Source organism: Caloenas nicobarica, chromosome 1 (assembly GCF_036013445.1).
Source record: "Caloenas nicobarica isolate bCalNic1 chromosome 1, bCalNic1.hap1, whole genome shotgun sequence".
Lineage (NCBI taxonomy): Eukaryota > Metazoa > Chordata > Aves > Columbiformes > Columbidae > Caloenas > Caloenas nicobarica.
In genome coordinates, this window is record NC_088245.1 from 198,054,664 (window position 1) to 198,072,894 (window position 18,231).

The window sequence follows — 18,231 nt, forward strand, 5'->3', positions numbered from 1 at the left end:
AAATCCTCATCAGTCAAGGGTCCCTTCATGTTCCATTGTGTGATTTGTGTGTGTGTGTGATTGCTTCTGACACTGCTGCAAAGGTATTGCATTACACCTGATCACCAGAGCCAGCGTGCTGCAGCTGAGCAACACAAAAGCTCACTGGCAGGCCAGGACATACTTATGCCCACCTAAGCTCCACCAGCTGTTCAGCAGTAAATACTCAAAGCATGCCACATGTTCGTCATAAAACTTATTTTGCCTTAGAATTCAAGTTACTGTGGTCATTTATTTTGCCCTTAGACACCGGAGCTGGCTCTTTCTGTACACCACTGAATACCTAATGACATTATGCCAAAGCTTAAAAGACAATTTTAATTTTTTCTATCCAACTCATGCAATTTCATTGCTTTAGAAGAAAGCTCAAACTTCTAGTATCTTCAAACTTGACAGTAACTGCTATGAATGCAGTTTAAGCATGCCAATTGTGAGCCTGCATTGGCAGGGGAAAGCAGGTTGTAATCAAAATTTACCAATTCAAATTTTACCTCATAATTGTGAATAAGCTTATGAAAAAAAATCAGCCTTAGGGATAACTCAAGAGTTGTATGGCAAAGTTAATAGTAAAGATTAGACGATTCTGGTCCATTCTTGCTTTGTAAGTTTTAGATTTTAACACAGCAAGCATCTAATAAAAGTCACATAGCTTTTCGAGAGAGTTAAGTTCACCATCCTTTATTCTCCATAACTGTCTCTCTATTTCACCTAAATTTGCATTTCTGACTCCAAAGTCATATGTGTTGGAAGGGAATTATTGCTTAAAACATTGGAACATTATCAGAAGCAAAGCTATATTTGATTATGCTTCCTCGATTACTTTTTTCATTATTTTAACATCACTGATATGCACATTATGGTTGCACTGTACAATTATACAATTGGTTTACAAGAGCTGAAATGAGTATAAAGTGGAGAAGAAAACAGTGATATAATGTCAAGCAATCTGGCAGGCACATTAACAGCTTTGTCATGGTCAAGCTGCTTTTAGACATTATGGATAAGAAACTTTTGTGGAGATATTTGAAGGAAAACACACATATCATTTTGAGTGACTATATGAAGAACTTCTCAAGCATGGGAAAAGTTTTCACAAGGTACATTTTAGAAAACTACACAGACTGATGCCAGAAACAGGAAGTGACCCTCAGTAGCGAATATGAAATAATAAGGTAGGTTGGAGACTCTGGGCTTTCATGTCCCAGTCATGAAATGGTCCTAACTGGATTGCAGATGAAAGATAAGACAGATCTCCATCAGGTTCAATCCTGAACAAAATCTGAATTGTTAAACACCAGTTCTTTCTCCCAGTTTCTCCTCACTACTTTCTCCACTCCACCTTTTTTTTTTTTCTTTCATTTTAGTTCTCCTGCCTTCTGCAAACAGCAGTTAAGAGTTCAAGTTTGCCAGATCTTGGAGAATCTAATAAGATCATGTCTTCTGCAACAAACAATGAAAACAAAAAACGTAACAAGGCGGTGATTCCTCTCTTTGTTGTTGTTCGCTATTTCTTTTCTTCAAGGCGTATAGAGGATCAGATGTCAAAATATGAGGGTCAGGAAAAAGCCCTTGCCCAAAGTAATGCATTTGAACTATTTTGTTCTTCCCATCTGGAGACAGAGGACAGTTAAAATGATCTTCAGTACCAAATGAAAGATTTCTAAAGACATTTAATTTCCCTACAGATACTTTCTGCAATGAAAAGGGATAACGAATGAAATTAAACTAAAGGGCTTAACACTTTACAACTAATACGCTCTGTTTTTTCCTATAATAAAAGACTAATGCAACTTCAAGGACCATTACTCATGGGACTCAGAACACTCAGCACTCTGTACCCAAAACCCTGGACTTCTGTAGTTGTTTGATATGAAATAGTAAAAAGATCACATTCACAAAATTCTACACGTCCAATCTCTTCACTGATATGACAGTTTGGAGGAAAAAGGGGAAATTAGGAGATCAATAGCCATATTTAACTTAAAATGACAATATGTAAATGGTCATTTGTAAAATGCAGAGATGTGCTCCACCTAAGATCTTGGCCTAGCGAAATAAGCTAGGAGTACAAAAACTACTCACATGTATACAAGTACTCTTGCTACTCACAAGCGTAGAAACAGTAGGTGAATTTAAAACTGCCTCCTGCCCCAGGATTCAAGTCATAATTAAACAAGCATATTAAACTAACCCAAACAGACCCAAAGCCCAATGAAGAAGTACCTTAATCACCTGAACAAAACTGTTAATAGCCAAAGCAAAACTAGAGAAACAGAATGAAACTATCGCAGTGTTGTTCTGACCCTCACACTGAAATGATAACATCATATTACATGACTAATGCCATTTCATCTTCGGCTACAGAATCCTTTCTGTACTGTTACTGTAGGCAGAACAGTGTACAACAAAACTTAAAATCTATCACTTACCTTTCGAACAATACTGTCTTCTACATTAGACTTCTTGTTGCTGCCCTGCTTGCCCATTAAAGTGATCTCTAACTGACAAAATGGCTTGGGCAAAATATCACACTGTGTGAAGAACTTGCGCCACTCCACTATGTAGGCTTTTAGTAGAGCCGTATCATCTTGATGACTCAGCACTCTCTGGAGGAGGCGGGGAGAAGAGGAGGTAATTTATAAACAAATATCTGCACAAAATACAGATTGGCTTTGCTTATACTGAAAATAACTCCTTGTAGAAAATTCAAATATACAGATATATCAGAATAAGAAAGTCTACATATTTAAGTGCCATTTAGTTTAGGGAAGTAGTTATCATCCCAAGGCACATGGACCATTTCTAAAGGGTTATGAAAGGTAATAGCAACCAGGTAATCAGTAGGTTTAAAATTTCCAAATGAACATTTTGTTTTCTTTTAAGCCATCTGCAAATCAAAAAGACTAAAACCTTTGGTCTAAAGGCATGTACTGGTGAAACCATACCTAAAAAACCACAAAAACCCCTAAACCTGTAAGGACTATGTTATATACTACGCAATGGCATCTTCTTTCATTAGACCCAGGTACCTAGTTAACATGTATATTTTATTAAAGCCTAGAAACTACAACTACATTGAACAATAGCTGTAATAACGCCTAAAAAGAGGCCCCTCAAACACCAGCCAATGCAGACCATATAGAAGGCCTTAGTTCAGCATAGCATTTGTGCATGTAAACACGCAAGCTGATGGAACTTAAAAATCAACACTTATATGCCTGGTTATACAAAGGCCTCCATAATAAACTACTTTCCTTTAAGCAAAGCTTTAGTGGCGTACATCTCTTCACTAAAAGATTTTATAGATTTTCATCTTCTCCTTTCCATACTTCTGTCACAGGATTTTTATTTTATTTTTAATTTCACAGCAACCCCCTCTTTTTAAATCCCTTATTACAGGAAACATCTTTTGCTATACATTTTACAAACACAAAAATTTCCTTTGAATCTATTGACAACTTCAATCATTTGGGTAAAAGCCCATAAAACTGGATAGTTAAGCTTGCCAAGTCAATAGCACAGATATTTCTAGTACACCATACATATGGCTTATTTTAAAGCCATCCATGAACATGTCAGCATAGCATTGAAGCTAGACAAACTACTTTTTTCTTTTTCCAGACAGTACTTTCTTATAGAAAATTTTGCCTCAAGAAGTTTTCAAGTGGAAGAAGATTCCATAAGTACTGCTGGATAAACAAAAATAATGCTGGGGGGGTATTTTGTTTGTGGTTGTTTTTTGGGGGTTTTTTATAACACAAAAAAACCTTGCCCACCCCAGTTTCAAGGACTGTGAGAAAACAATGATCCAAGGCAAATGCTCACGGCTAAGTCTTCTTTTAGTCAACAGAAGTTTGCAGGGTAATTATGATCTCCAGAACATCACAGAATTTCAAACAAAAAGCAATGCATTTAGATCCAATGAAAGTCAGAACTACTTGGTTATTTTTCTAAAAATAGGAATATAAGTTATGAAACATTAAGAACTTACTGCTTGTGCCTGTTTAATAAAATCAAGGATGTCTTCCTTCAGAGCCTGATGGATTTTTGCTGGACCTTTATCATCCCACAAGCAAACTGCATGTACATCTCTAAAAAATAATTTATCCATCTTTTAGTTATAGCTACTCAAAGTTTAATGCTGTAATGTACGAGGCTTAAACAGTCATAATTTAAGTATGTCTAAGAAATTAGTACAGCTTTTATCTATCACTGTCAAACAACACATGGTTAGATCCCAGTGACAAGCAAGAAAACACGTTTGGAGAAGAGACTGAAGCTGTGAGAAAGTCTTGGAAGCAAGAAACAGCAACCTATCTAGGAAAAGGCTGTGGTCAAGAAGTAGATGTAGAAGCCAATTCTGATTTCAGTATCTAATCAATTATTCTTATTGCATTAAGGACAAAGCTTTTCTTTGACAAAGACAGAAATCTCTTGCCAGTAAAAGCATTACTACTCAGCCCATATTATTCATTAACATGCAGCCTTCACCCAGTTTCAGGATCAAAGCACTATAACATCCTTGTGCGACAAAGGAAACAGACCTTCCGTGTGAGAAATTTGAGCTCAGAGGCATCAGGTAATTTAAAAGATGTTTTAATTAGTTTAATAAGATCACGTAAACATTCTATGACAAGAGTAGCATTCTAAAGTGAAACCCTACTGCAGAAAAGCTACCAAACAGCATCACAAAGTAAAATTCTATTAATGAGTTTTAGTCAACATTCAAATAAATTCCTGCTTTTCCTAGCTGACAACCAGGCTAAAGATTAAATAAAGCAAGTTACAGTCCTAACCATATGTCATATATAATGTGGGCTAGCAAGACTTTTTTTGACTCCTTACCATCCTCTGGTTCTTCCTCCTATTAATAATAAGGCCACATCTTTGCAGGAAAGCAACTATATAATCTAAAGGTATGGCCTTGTTCCTATTAAATCAATACAGTTGTTTTAATACAAAAGCATCTTTTTTAGTTTAACTGAAAAGGCTAAACTCAGAAGGTAGAGTCCCTTTGACCCAGATCACAGGCGCTGGCCCATGATTTATGGAAGTCTTCCTAACTTGTGAGACTTACGCAACGTTCACATGCAGAAAAGGTGTTATTGTATTAAAACACCACTGTTCTCTGACAGTAGCGAAAAAAGCAGTACTGGATAATTATACTCAAAGGGCAGGTGGACGACATCTACAGATTTTGAATTTTTATTTAAAAGCTTAACAAAGAGCACTGTCTAAAAATAGCAACCTAAGAGAGTGGGATCCTTTCTTTCAATACCCTTAATTCAGCCACAACATTACTTAAGTCCTGTTCAATAATTTAGCTACAAGAAAAATAACAAATGGAAAATTTCAATACCAATGCAGAATTATTGAACTAGTTATTAAAAATGAAAGCAATGACTCAGAACCTAATTTGTACCTTAACTATATAATGTTTCTGCCAACTACTATAGCAGAGACATTATAAGATGTTAAAACTCATTACATGATAAACTACATTTCCTTTTGGTTGGCAGAGGAGTGTGACAGGTGCAGTAAGATGGGTGTAAAAAGAATCACTCTACCATCCTCACCAAAAGAGCAATAAAGATACAGACTGCAACAAAACTGCATTTCAATATAAAACACTTTTGTGACAGATTTTAAAAAGCAGAAGGAGAGACTGCAGATTTAAGCTACAACAGTATATGAGGAAAAATAGATTTGTTGAGACAAGCATTATTTTAGACATACTTTCAATGTATATGTTGTAACTCCCATATTATGTTGGCAAAGGTCACATGATGTATTTTAAGAAAAAAATAATCACCTAACAGGAAGCAACTACTGGCTTTTTGGAAGGAGGAAAATGGCAGGGCTTTTAGAAAGTACAATAATGCAAACACTGTCTGAAAAATATAATATATACTATTCCTAGGGTAGAAAACTATTCAAATTATACCAGTTAAACTGCATTACCCTGTTACTTCAGTAACATTCTTAAGTTATTTTAGAAGAAAGCCATTCAAATCAAAATAACGTAGCATTCAGCAAACTGCCTTTAAATGAACTTACTGCCAAAGCAGTAAACATTTTCTAATTCTAACAAAAAGTTGTGAGTAGGTACAAAACTTATTTACTATGATCAACTGAAGTAAAAAGCTCTGCTCTTCTTTCTCCATCCTATTTGCAAAAATCTGAATCTCAGCAAAACTCTACTTTTGCACATTTACAGTGATATAGGCACACTTATCACTTAATAAAACTTAAATGAGTAGTTTTGTTCTATGCGTTCCCATAGTCAGTGCCATATGTGACTTCTGTATCAGCAGTACCATAACTGTATTCCAAATATGCAGAAGGATGTTAAGATATTAAAAGATTACTTACGAAAACAAATCAAACCATTGCTGTTTTGTGACAGACTCCTGACGAAGAAGTTTCAGAACGATAGGGCGCATGAAATCCCATTTGTCTTCAAATTGAAGTGAACCTTTGTTCTAAAAGGGAAAAAAAATATTGTTAATAAAACAGTTTCTTATTTAAAGTTATCTTTAAGGATAGCAGTTTCTGTGGTTAATGTAAAAATATCTTCTTCTCGGAGGTGTCCCTCATAAGCTGGCATTTGAACTCCAATGAGGGTGGTGAAACACTGGCCCAGGTTGCCCAGAGAGGTGGTAGATGCCCCATCCCTGGAGACATTCAAGGCCAGAATGGACGGGGCTCTCAGCAACCTGATCTAGTTGAAGATGTCCCTGCTCATTGCAGGGGGTTGGACTAGGTGAGCTTTGAAGGTCCCTTCCAACACAAGCTATTCTATGATTCTACAACACCATAGCCAAACAACACTTCTCACAGTACTATTCTAAAAGTGACAGAACTATTATTAGTTTTTTAAAGAAGCAGATTGCCAACTTCTTCTTTTATTCACTGCATTACCTACAATGCAACAAGTTCTAGCAAGCATTCTTCAGCTGTTAACAGAGTTATACATGGACAACATGAATGACACTCAGTCAGCTTCACCACCCCAACCAAGGTACATGCAATGAAAGTCAGGAGGCAGAATTGCAAACCCACCCTGAATGAATTACCATTACCAAAACGACAGCCTAGAATCAGGAATAGTACCTGTGGATGCCGCCATGTACCTTTTTTCTCCACTGTGCATTTGGCATCAGTAGCAAAGAGAGAGGAAGGAAGCAGAGTAATGTACGAGCTGTTGTATCGCAGACTCCCTTCCTGTGGTTTAACTGGCCATAAGCAGTTTGGCTTATGGTAAGGCTACAATTCGTAAAAATAAAAATTATTTACGCCATGCTGAAAAAATATAATCCAAGGTGAATTTTTTTCCAACATATGATGCAAATTAAGGGGAGAGTTAAAGAAATGAAGTGCTCCCATATAATTCTGATTATTGTGAAAAATCTCACTAGTAGTATAAAGGCTAACTTCCATTATTTAAAAAACTAAACCAAACCAAGCAACAACAAACAAACAAAAAACTCCACAAAACTAAACGAAAACTTCAAGAGAAAAAACAACTGTTCCATTGCTTATGTTGTGATCCTATTTGCTTCCAGCTCTACATTTTAAAAAGAAAAACCTGCAATTAGAAAAAAAAAGTTGATTGAGAGTTCTGTGGCGGAAAGACTACTGGTTGAATTATCTGCAGTGTTATGTTCCAATGCACTGTTTACTTTTGAACAGATCATTGTCTTGGCTAGTAATACCATATTTGACACGATTCACTTCAAATACAGCAAATAATACAGTCCAACTACTTAAAATTCTGACAAGTGCACTCTTCTGCCACTAACACCTCTTCAGATAAACAAGCACAAGCAGCATGCCACATTCTCTCAGCCATCTCATTCTGATTAATTTCTATGTGGAAATTTACAATGAAATCTGCTATTTAATATTTAGAATAAGCACAGTTTGGAAACTATCCCCTGCTGCTCTTAAGTGTAAAGATGTCTCATCTTCACGTTGTAAAGATGCAAGCAGCATCACAGTAACTATTTTTACAGCAACAGCACTTGGAGGCCTCACAGCATTATCAAACCATTGCAGTAGGTACTGAACATAGATTTGACAGAAGCAGTGCCTGCGAAGTTTATAGTTCTTTCAATATAAAAAAGGAAGTAAAAACGTTTTCGAATTCCGAGTTTTGCCTGTTCTCTTCCACTGTAAAGAAAAAAAAATAAATATTAATCTGAATCTTTGAAAATCATCACCTACCTGCCTCCCCCACATACAGCTGCCTTTACAGTTATTCCCTAAACTTCGATGAGTTGCTCTAATCTTTCCTGGTCCTGTGAAAATGATTAGTTTCTAATTGCAGATATTTCTGTTCCCAGTCCCTCTTTGCAGGATAACGAACTTGAAAGACCAGCTACTGAACAGCTAGAAGTTTCAGAAAATGTACTATAAAATAAGTAAAACCAACTTCCTCAAAAGTTCTCCTTTGGAGTGAAACTTCAGAGTAGATCCCGTAAATTTTCTGGAAGAGGTAAGAAGCCTGTTCTGCATTCTTGGAGACACACAATTCAGCCCTTTGCTGAAAACAGCTGAGCATCAAAAACAAATGCTCTATCTTTGTGGATAAGATTATTTTCACTGTAAAACATGGGGGGAATTGAAAACACTAGTGTTTATTTGATTTAGATTGTGATTACCTAGTTCATGCTAAGCAGCACACATAAAACTTCATTTCAGTTGTAAAAACTACATGTCCGCTTCTAATGAACACGTACCTCCTTAAAAGAATTCCCCAAATAAAGCTTGACAGAAAATGCTATTAGGTAAGTTTAGAACTTTGTTTCCCATATATAGGAATAAAACTTTTGTTTGTTTTTGTTCTACACTTCCTCCTTTATTCCTAAATCAAGCAGAAGAGGAAATAAAATTGATTAAAAATCCCACTCAACTAAACTATGTTTTAAGTTCAACAAACAATTCAACATCTAGATAGACTCAGGCTTCCGTGACCTTACACTTTTGTACTGAAATTACAAGAAGAAAGAGTCCACAATACCACCTACTGTGTGTCATTCACATTCATTAATTCTACCCCTATTAGTGCACCAGAAAACCAGAAAATTCTATAGTAGAAGAGGAGGTCAAGCAGTGGTAATTCTGAGTTGCTAGCAAAGTCACACATACACTAGTGACCCAGACAATACGAGGAACCTATTTCCTACTTTGGTGAGCCACCTGGCAAATCTATGCAATTTCTGAGCAGTATGTCCTGGGTAATTTTTCTTTCTTATCTTGTTGCCTCAAACCACAGTTACCAAGGGAAGGAAAGCAGGAAGGTAAGTCACGCCTTTGACAAAATAAAATTACTCCACTTACCAAGTCTTCTCTGATAACATAGATTCCAACTGATAGCTGTACTCTGGCTAACTAACCATTATAGGAGTTTAAAATTTAATACTTGAAAAAATAACTCCACTTACAAAATATTTCATGTTTCAAAAGTCCCTTCAGTAAATTTGTTCACAGAGATTTAAGTTCTATTTTAACACTAAACTTTATTACTTCACACACTCCACTGAAACATATACTACAACTTCACTCTTTAGACTTACTTTTTCCTTTAAACCAAGGCAAAGGTGAATAATAGCTCTCATTTCACTTAAGTCTACAGAAAATCTGCTCCTTCCTCCTAACACCAAACTCAAGCTGCAATTCATTTTGCAAGGATAGACTCTTGCATTTGCTGGCAGCTCCAGTAAAGCTCTACAAAAATGTCAAGATCAGTCAGCATGGATACAGCTACAGGTTTTTCTTTTGCTGCAATAAGCTGACATGCTTTCAGTTCCAGAAGCTGCAGAAAAACTCGTGTATCTTCATGTCACACAAGTGAATTGGTTTAGACCATCTCGTCACTGCAAAGGGAACAGCTTACAAGTTCAACACACCCCCTGAAAACAAGTATTCCACTTTAGAAGTGCCACAGTCGCAAGTACATTGAGAGAAAAAACTCCAGGGGACTCACCTAGTAATGGCTCAGTCACCCACAGGAAAGTGATGGCCTCATACATAATGGCTTGCTCTTACTAAATACTTCAATATCTTCATCACATTGCAATTTGTTGTATCTCACCAGGATTCAGCAATGGTCATTCCAATTTTGCATGTAAAGAAAGCTCTCTGGGAATATGCTTCTCATTGAAAAAATAATTTACCATTAGGAAAATTATGCACTAGTGCAGTTTAAACAATGGCCTTTAAAATCACAACAGTCAGTCAGATTTAGATTCAGCTAGTATCTGTTAGGATAACAAAAGAATATTCCACTTCATTGTCTCAGCTATGTAGAAAGTCGAACAAGGATGGGGGAAAACCAAAGAAAACCCTTAGTTCCTGTTTATCCTAGCAAAAACCAGACCTGTCTAAACTTAACTTAGATTCGATTACGCAGGCTTATTTGGAAAATATAGGGAAAAACCTCACAGATTTTTAACACCTCTCCTTTCTTATCCAGGGATTTTTACTGTGCTGAGATGTTGCCTTTTTTTTTTTGCTTCCCTAAACATTAAAGCAGAAGTATGTTTCACAGCCTCAAATGGCATGAGGCACTGTCAATCAACACTAACCTGCAATCAACAGTTTGCTTCTCTAAGAGCACTCCAATGAGCAGAATTTGCGAACAAAATACCTCATCTAGTTCCAGTTCTTGCATTGGTTTATTGTGTCATTATAAACAAAGTCAAATCATTATATAATATTTCCTTCTGTAATGCAGGACTCACACTTCATTGCCTTTAGAAAACTCACTCATTAGTAAGTTATAGTGCTCAAAAACACTCCAAGTCACCTGAAAGGCCTATTTTAGAATAGGTATCTCTGTAGCACTTTTCCTAAAACACACTGTGCATATATATCTTGCTGTCAATATAAAATATTAGTGATTCGATGGCCAGTTGCAAAAACCTGACTAGCCAATGCAAAGGTTTCAGTTCAGCAAGAGTCATTTCACAGAATCAAGGCCTTTGACTCTGTTTGCACTTACTGTACACCTATTACTCTTCCAAAAAAGCTGAAGTGGAACGCTGACAAGTTGCACGGGCCTATGTTTCTTCTTTCTACTACAGGCTATACAACCACATGTCTCATCAAAGCACACATCAGTCTTTCCAAAGATCCTTAAACATATAGCAAAGAGATAGACTAAAACATTAACAAGGAGATAAACTGTCTGAGCCCTCCTGTGCCTAATTGTGCAAAAACCACATTTCTTCTCAAGGTATGTTATTATTTTCATCAATGTTCTCGGATTCTTCAATTTTAGATTTTTGTCTAAGGCTTACCTGCTTAAAAATCTAACTACCTACCTGCTTAGGCATAAAAAATATAGAGAAATTAATTAAATTAATTTCAATTACATTTCAGTTTCAAAAAATATTTTTAAATGTATTTTTTTAATACTAAAAACTTTTTATTGGATACCAGGAAGAAACAAGGCTATCAATTATTTCTCATTTCTTCACATTGAGTGTCTCAGTAATACAACCAGCAGCTTCAGGCCAAATCTATACATCCAGAATAGGTCAGATTGCTGAAATGTAAGCAGCCCTCCTTCAGAACCACATTTAACTATAATACACGGCACTGAACACATGTATGGTTCTATATTTACATGTGTTTTAAATTGCCAACTGACAAAGTTCAGCAGACAGCCTTCCCAAGGCCTTTCATTCTAACTGCACCGATATTCTAGAAACACACACTGGAGGCATTAGTAACAGTTGTTTAAAGTAGGCCCGTCTCCCATGTGCTGGCATCGCCTCAAAGGCCACATACAGTCTTCTGCACGCACATGCCACAGATAGCAGGACAGGCAGTCCTGAGCGCAGGAACCGGGCTGTCAGACCGAAAACTCCTGCAGCAGCCTGGGGTGACTGACATCTGTCATCGAACACCGGGAAAGTGCTTGAAAACATCGGACTGCAAAAGCAAAGCTGTTTAACGTAAGCAAAAGGCCTCCAGGAGTTTTTCTCTGCAGAAAAACTGCAGTTAACAAAAGAGCAGGGATACGGCGGCAACACAAATAATGACACCTGCCCACCGCGAAGCCATCTTTCAACTCTTTGTTTAACTTAAAACTCATTTTCCGTATGCCTATGTCTTCCTAAATAAACAAAGACACGACACCGTGCCCTAAGAGCACGACGCGGAGCCGCTTCCCAACGACGCGTACTGGGAGGGCAGAGCGGGGGGAGGGCGTGCTGGCAGCCCGGCGGCCCCGGCCCGGCCCGGCCCGGCCCGGCCGAGCCCGTTGGTCCCGCAGCGACTCGGGCGCGGCGCCAGGGCCGCTCACCTGCGGGAGGGCCGCCCGCCCCCCGCGCCTGGGGAACCACAACTTCGGGAAGCGGCGCCCGCGGCCTGTCCCCGCCGGCCCGGCCGCCCCAGCCACCCACAGGGCCCAGCCGGCGGCGGGGCAGCCCCGGCCGCCCGGCCCCCGCCGCCTCTCTCCGCACGCAGGGCCCGGCCAGGCCCCGTTCTCACCTTTAAGAGATTAGACGTCGCCATGATCCCCCCGCGGGGCCTCCCCAGCCGGCGGCGGCCGCTCCTCTCTGCGGGCTCGGCTCCCCCCGGCCGCTGCCGCTTTACATGGCCCCGGGCCGCCCGCCCGCCCGGCCGGACCCGCGGCGGCGGCACAAGCAGCAGCCGCAGCGCTGGGCTCCCCTGCCCGGGGGCGAGGCAGGCGCCAGGCTCGGGGTGCTCCGCAGCGCGACCGGCTGGGATCTCCTCACGCAGCCGCCCCTCAGAGCCTCATGGCGGCGTCCGCCCAGGAGGCGCTCGGCAGCAGCCCCGGCTCCATGGAAGGGGCCGGCCCACATGATGCGGCGCTGAGGAGCCGGCCCCGCCGCCAAGCGCCGCCGCTCGGGCTGCGGCCTCCGCCTGCAGCGCCCCCTGCCGGCCCGCCGCCGCCGCTGCGCCGCGCGGGGAGCCCCCGCCGCCCCGTCCCGTCCGCCCCGTGCCGCGGCCCCGCTCGCCGCCGTGGCCCCGCCGCGGGGAGGCCTTTGCCATGGCGGCCCAGCGGGGACGGGCCCTGGCAGGCAGCCCCTTCGGCAGGGAGTGGCCGCCGGGCAGCTCCCGGGCGCTGCTGCTCTCTCCGGCGGCCCCGCCGCCACCCCCGCCGCAAACCCCCTCGCTCTCCTTCCCGGCCCGCCGCACCTTCTCCCCGGCAAACCCCCGTGAAGTTGAGCCACACGGAGAAGTAAATTCAGCGTGGCAGAGTAATGAGGTTTATAAGCAGACAAATAAATCTCTTACTTGACGGAGGTTGGCCAGCGTGGGGCTCCCGCGCGGCTCAGCCGCCCCGTCCCGCCGCCCGCGGGCCCGGCGCTGGCAGCGCTGACGGCAGAGGCACCGCTGCGGTCCCGGCACTGGGGGAACCAGCACCGCTGCGGTACCGGCACTGGGGACAGAGGCACCGCTCCGGTACCAGCACTGGGGGCAGAGGCACCGCTGCGGTCCCGGCACTGGGGGAACCAGCACCGCTCCGGTACGGGCACTGGGGACAGAGGCACCGCTGCGGTCCCGGCACTGGGGACAGAGGCACCGCTGCGGTCCCGGCACTGGGGGCAGAGGCACCGCTGCGGTCCCGGCACTGGGGGCAGAGGCACCGCTGCGGTCCCGGCACTGGGGGAACCAGCACCGCTCCGGTCCCGGCACTGGGGACAGAGGCACCGCTCCGGTCCCGGCACTGGGGACAGAGGCACCGCTCCGGTACGGGCACTGGGGACAGAGGCACCGCTCCGATACCAGCACTGGGGGAACCAGCACCGCTCCGGTACCGGCACTGGGGGCAGAGGCACCGCTCCGGTACCAGCACTGGGGGAACCAGCACCGCTCCGGTACCAGCACTGGGGGAACCAGCACCGCTCCGGTACCGGCACTGACCCCAGCCTGCATGGCCAGGTCACCTCCCTAGGCCCCGATCTCCAGCTCAGCTGTCACTCCTCTTGCCAGTTTTCACAAGTTTTCTATGTAGTAAGAAATGCTTGGGTTTAGGTACTTTTCAGGAGGGATTTGTAAACTTTCAGGTTTTATTTATAGAAAACAGAATTTTCTATTAAAACATTTACCCTTCATCTAAAATGTGTCTTGAAGAAAATTTCAATTAGCTTTTCTTTCGGGTTGGGAAAGCGGCAAGCCGATGCCATCCTTTCAGCATGGCCTGCTGCACGTCACTGCCGTGGGCGGCCGCACCGCCAGCCGGTGGGGACAACCATAACTCCTTCGTCTTTCCTGGGGCGCAGGGTGAGGGATGTGATTTGAAGATAAAGTTGTATTATAGAGCACTGGGACCCTGAAGTGTTAGAAAAGTTATAGTGACATATTCAGCAAATCCGTACACTATGGAAGTTTTGATGATGCTGACTAAATATGGCCTGCAGCCTTATTAACTTAATAAATTCAGATAGTCATATGAAGGTCTTCTCTTAATTGAGAAGTAAAAAGGAAGTACTGAATAATTTCCTGTTTTGACAGTTTCCAGCTTCTGAATGCTTCGTCTATAATTTTTTTCTCTGCTGTTATTATATATTGTGTATTCTAGGCTACAAATATTTAAGTATACAGTATTCATTACATGTATAATGCATGCATTTATACAGTTGTATGTATTCTATGTAATTATGCAATATAGATCCAATTGTATTATGTACTATCCGTTGCATATATATTCTATAACAGTGCTGAAGTTATGAGGCCTCCAGTGGGGTCAGTAAAATGTGTCCATTGTGTATTTGTGCACCAGCCACTCTGCTCCGCAGTCTGCGTATTGCATTACGGATATGTGAGTAACAGAGAAGCTGCGGTACAGGCAAATATTCTGGAGACCAGAGATGTCAAACTCATTTTCACCGGGGGCCACATCAGCCTCGTGGTTGCCTTCAAAGGGCTGAATGTAATTTTAGGACTGTATGAATGTAACTACTCCTATGAGTTTGACACCCCTGATATTGACTGATAATGGAGGCAGTCATTTCTGGGGGCCACTGCTCCATGAACTGATTTATTAATACCCTCTTTTCCCCAAACCCATTTAAAATGTGATTATTTCCAATTATTTTAGATTTTTTGTTCAATTTCTATTGCATCTATTAATTTTGCCACAAAAATGTAATAGTACATAGGATGTAGCAGTATCTGAGTACCTGCCATGGTCTTGTCTGTTCTGAGTGTGCTGAGATACCCAACAGCCATTCCTGTAACATTTATGGGGTTGGCCTGGAAGGGGTAGTAATGAAAGTACTGAGACCAAGAGTTCTTGCATCCTGCCCGAATATGCTCTTGTGCAGGAGTTGCGAGTAGTGCTAACCAAGGAAAAAAGAGAACTTGAACACCTGAGAAGCAGTGAGACAAGGAAACAGTGGTATTTTTTTCTTATATTAGAAATAAAGTGTATCTCATTTTGCTTGGCTTACATAATGACTCCCCTCTTTTTTCCCCTAAAGATCTGTGCATTAATTTTCTATAAATTTCTACAACATCTATGAGCTTCGAGGTTCTGAGGTATTTTAGTACCACTTCAGGATGCTTTGAAAGTATGCAGTGTTATATAATCTTGTTTTATTAGCTTTAATTCTGTTGCAAATGGATTATTACTGAATTCTGATGGTAATGAAGATATTATTGATTAGTATATGGTACTGCATTGGCCTATAGTTTTATGTCCTTTGCATGGATTGTAAAAGACAGAATGAATGTCACTTAATCCCAGAGCTGTCCATGGGTTCACAGTGATTTGCAAGCAACAGCTCATTAAGATTTGGAATGATTGGTGAAATTAACACTGTGCATAATATCCTAGATGTCTTGGAGTGAATTGATTCCAGGCAAAAATCTGTTGGCTTTGAATGAGTTGCATCAGAGAGAAATATGCGCTGCTATGTTCTCTTCTAATGCCCTGAAACACCTGCTACAAATCAGACATATATAGTTTCTTCCAATCTTCACTTAGTCCGTGATGGAAAAAAGCATTTCATGGTTGATTAGTCAGTTTTAGACTCCTCTCCAATCAAACTAGATCTATTCAGTAGGAATAATAAAACTTAAGCTTTTTCCTTCAGTGGGAAAGCCTTATTTTTCACTGCCAGGGACAGTCACGATGACCCTACACAGAAACTGTGCCATGAGAGTCTCTGAAGACAATCTTTTTGAAAGAGCAAGGACACATGGACAGCTACCTGTAGCTGGGAAAAAAAGCACTGTCAGTGATCAGACTTTTCACATCAAACACCTTCTTCTACGTTTGTTTCTATTTCAACAAGAAAGCAAACACTTTTATTTCTGGTGTTTACTACTTGGACTTCGTGTTACCCTTCCATTTAATAACGATAGCATTCTGGAGAAATTGCCTGTGCGTGACAGTAAAGATTACTGTTGCTTTCGTTTAAAGTTGTTTAAGATTTTGGTATCTCAGCATCATCAGAACCAGCTGTCCTGTGCATCTCAGGATGACCTGTTTGTTCTTAAGCCAACATTGTCCTTTAGCTTAAGTAACTTCTCTCTCCCTGTCGTTTATTCTTCTCCGATGTATTTTTAGACAACAGTGCTATTCCCCTCACAGTTTCCTTGGTGGAAAACTTTGCACTTTTTGCCCTGAGTTACACTGAGGATGACATGGGGTGGTGCAGGGCAACTGTCTGCAGGCAGAACCTGCAGGAGGGTTTTGCTGAGGCTGAATTCCTCCTGGGACACGGAGAAGCATGTGGTGTGTGTTAGGCAAAATGTGGCCATTGTTCCATGCCCGGGCAGAGCTGCAGAGAACCACTGCAGGGAATTACAGCTGATCTAATTTTTCCTCTCCTAGCCTTGTTCAGCCAGCCAGAGAGTTACCGTTCCATTCACACTGTGTACTCGAGGAGTTACAGTTGGTCTGCGAAGCATGGTGGAGTGAAAGAGGGCATAACATAGAAAATTGAAATTTCATTTACTGCTCTTCTGACACTTGTTCACATATGTTTCTCTTCTTCAGTGCTCAGTAAGCTTTGTCTCTCTTTTAAGTTTTTCTGAGAATCAGACTCTTTTCCACAGAGAACTGGGCAAAGAAAAATTCCAATAAGATGAACAATGTTGCTATGAATTTCAGTGGTCAGAGTGACCAGAATTGAGACTTGCATCTTCTAAACTTATGTCCTGGAACAGCTTGCCCTTTTAATGCAGCTATGTATCAGGCAAATAAGAAGAATGATCTGCACAGAGGAGGCTTTTTCCCCTGAAAAATAAGCAGTAATTATTTTAAAATAGCGAATTAATATAAATTACGACTAATAGCGAAACTATTTGCTTGGCATTGAAAACTTAACCAAAATGAATGATTCTCAAAAGTGCTGGAGAGCAGTGCCAGCCCTGCAAGGTTTTTATTACTAAGATTATGCCTGAAATATTTTCCACAATTCTTCCCCTCAGTGTTAGTACCTTAATAATAAGCAATTACCACTAACATTTTAAACTATCGCCCTGCTCGCTGTCAGACCTTAGTGCCAAATACGGCTTCTGGCAGTCCCTTCCTGCAGAGGAACCATACGGGGGAGAAGATGGGAAGGCAAGAAGCCTGCAAGGTAGAGGTAGCGCTGGAGTAAGAGTTCTACCCACCTGTTCCTCAGCCGCAGGTGTCTCACAGAATTAACCCGTCCTTCGGGAACCTCTGCAGCTGGGGAGCTGGCACCCTGTGCCGGCTCCGGGCCCTCGGCGCTTTCCTTCATCCCACAAGTCCCATAAGAGTCATGGAAACGTGCGTAGGGTCTGAAGGGCTTGGGCTGTGGTTAGTCTCACTGCTCCCCTGGGGCTGTGCAGGGATGGAAGAAAGTATCTGTGTCTTCCTCTCCATCTTGTGCATTCATTTCCCTGGTGACTGAGTTTATCACTACAGGAGGCTCAGTCTGTCCCTCCACAACTTTCCTGGAGCAGGAAAAAACAGTTTGCACACAAGGAGATTTGAAGCCCCAGCAACGAGGAATCACAGTCATGGAACTATAACTGAAACTTCAGCTTGGTGGCCTAAGCATTGATTTAATTTACAATGCATAGAATTTCTTCTTGTTACTTCTACTCTTACATTTCTGTAGAAGCTCTTTAGCTGCAAGGTGGGCCTTGCCTGGGAAAGTAATCAGGGTTCTTCTTAGTCTGAGCTGCCCTTGTAGCCTGTGAGGCTGTGGAAGGTTGGTGTCAGCTGGTTTACAC

At 41.7% G+C, this 18,231-nt stretch overlaps 1 protein-coding gene across 1 annotated transcript in view; it reads right to left on the bottom strand.

Moving 5' to 3' along the window:
- CUL5 (cullin 5) overlaps window positions 1–12,885 on the bottom strand; it is a 32,958-nt gene extending 20,073 nt beyond the window's left edge. Inside the window, exons 1-4 of the mRNA XM_065634750.1 lie at window positions 12,541–12,885; window positions 6,412–6,521; window positions 4,031–4,130; window positions 2,469–2,645 (exon numbers count right to left, since the gene is read on the bottom strand). Of these exons, the coding sequence (XP_065490822.1) occupies window positions 2,469–2,645; window positions 4,031–4,130; window positions 6,412–6,521; window positions 12,541–12,564 (411 nt within the window). The 5' untranslated portion in view covers window positions 12,565–12,885. The remainder of the gene's footprint in view (window positions 1–2,468; window positions 2,646–4,030; window positions 4,131–6,411; window positions 6,522–12,540) is intronic.
- Between the last annotated feature and the right edge of the window lie 5,346 nt (window positions 12,886–18,231).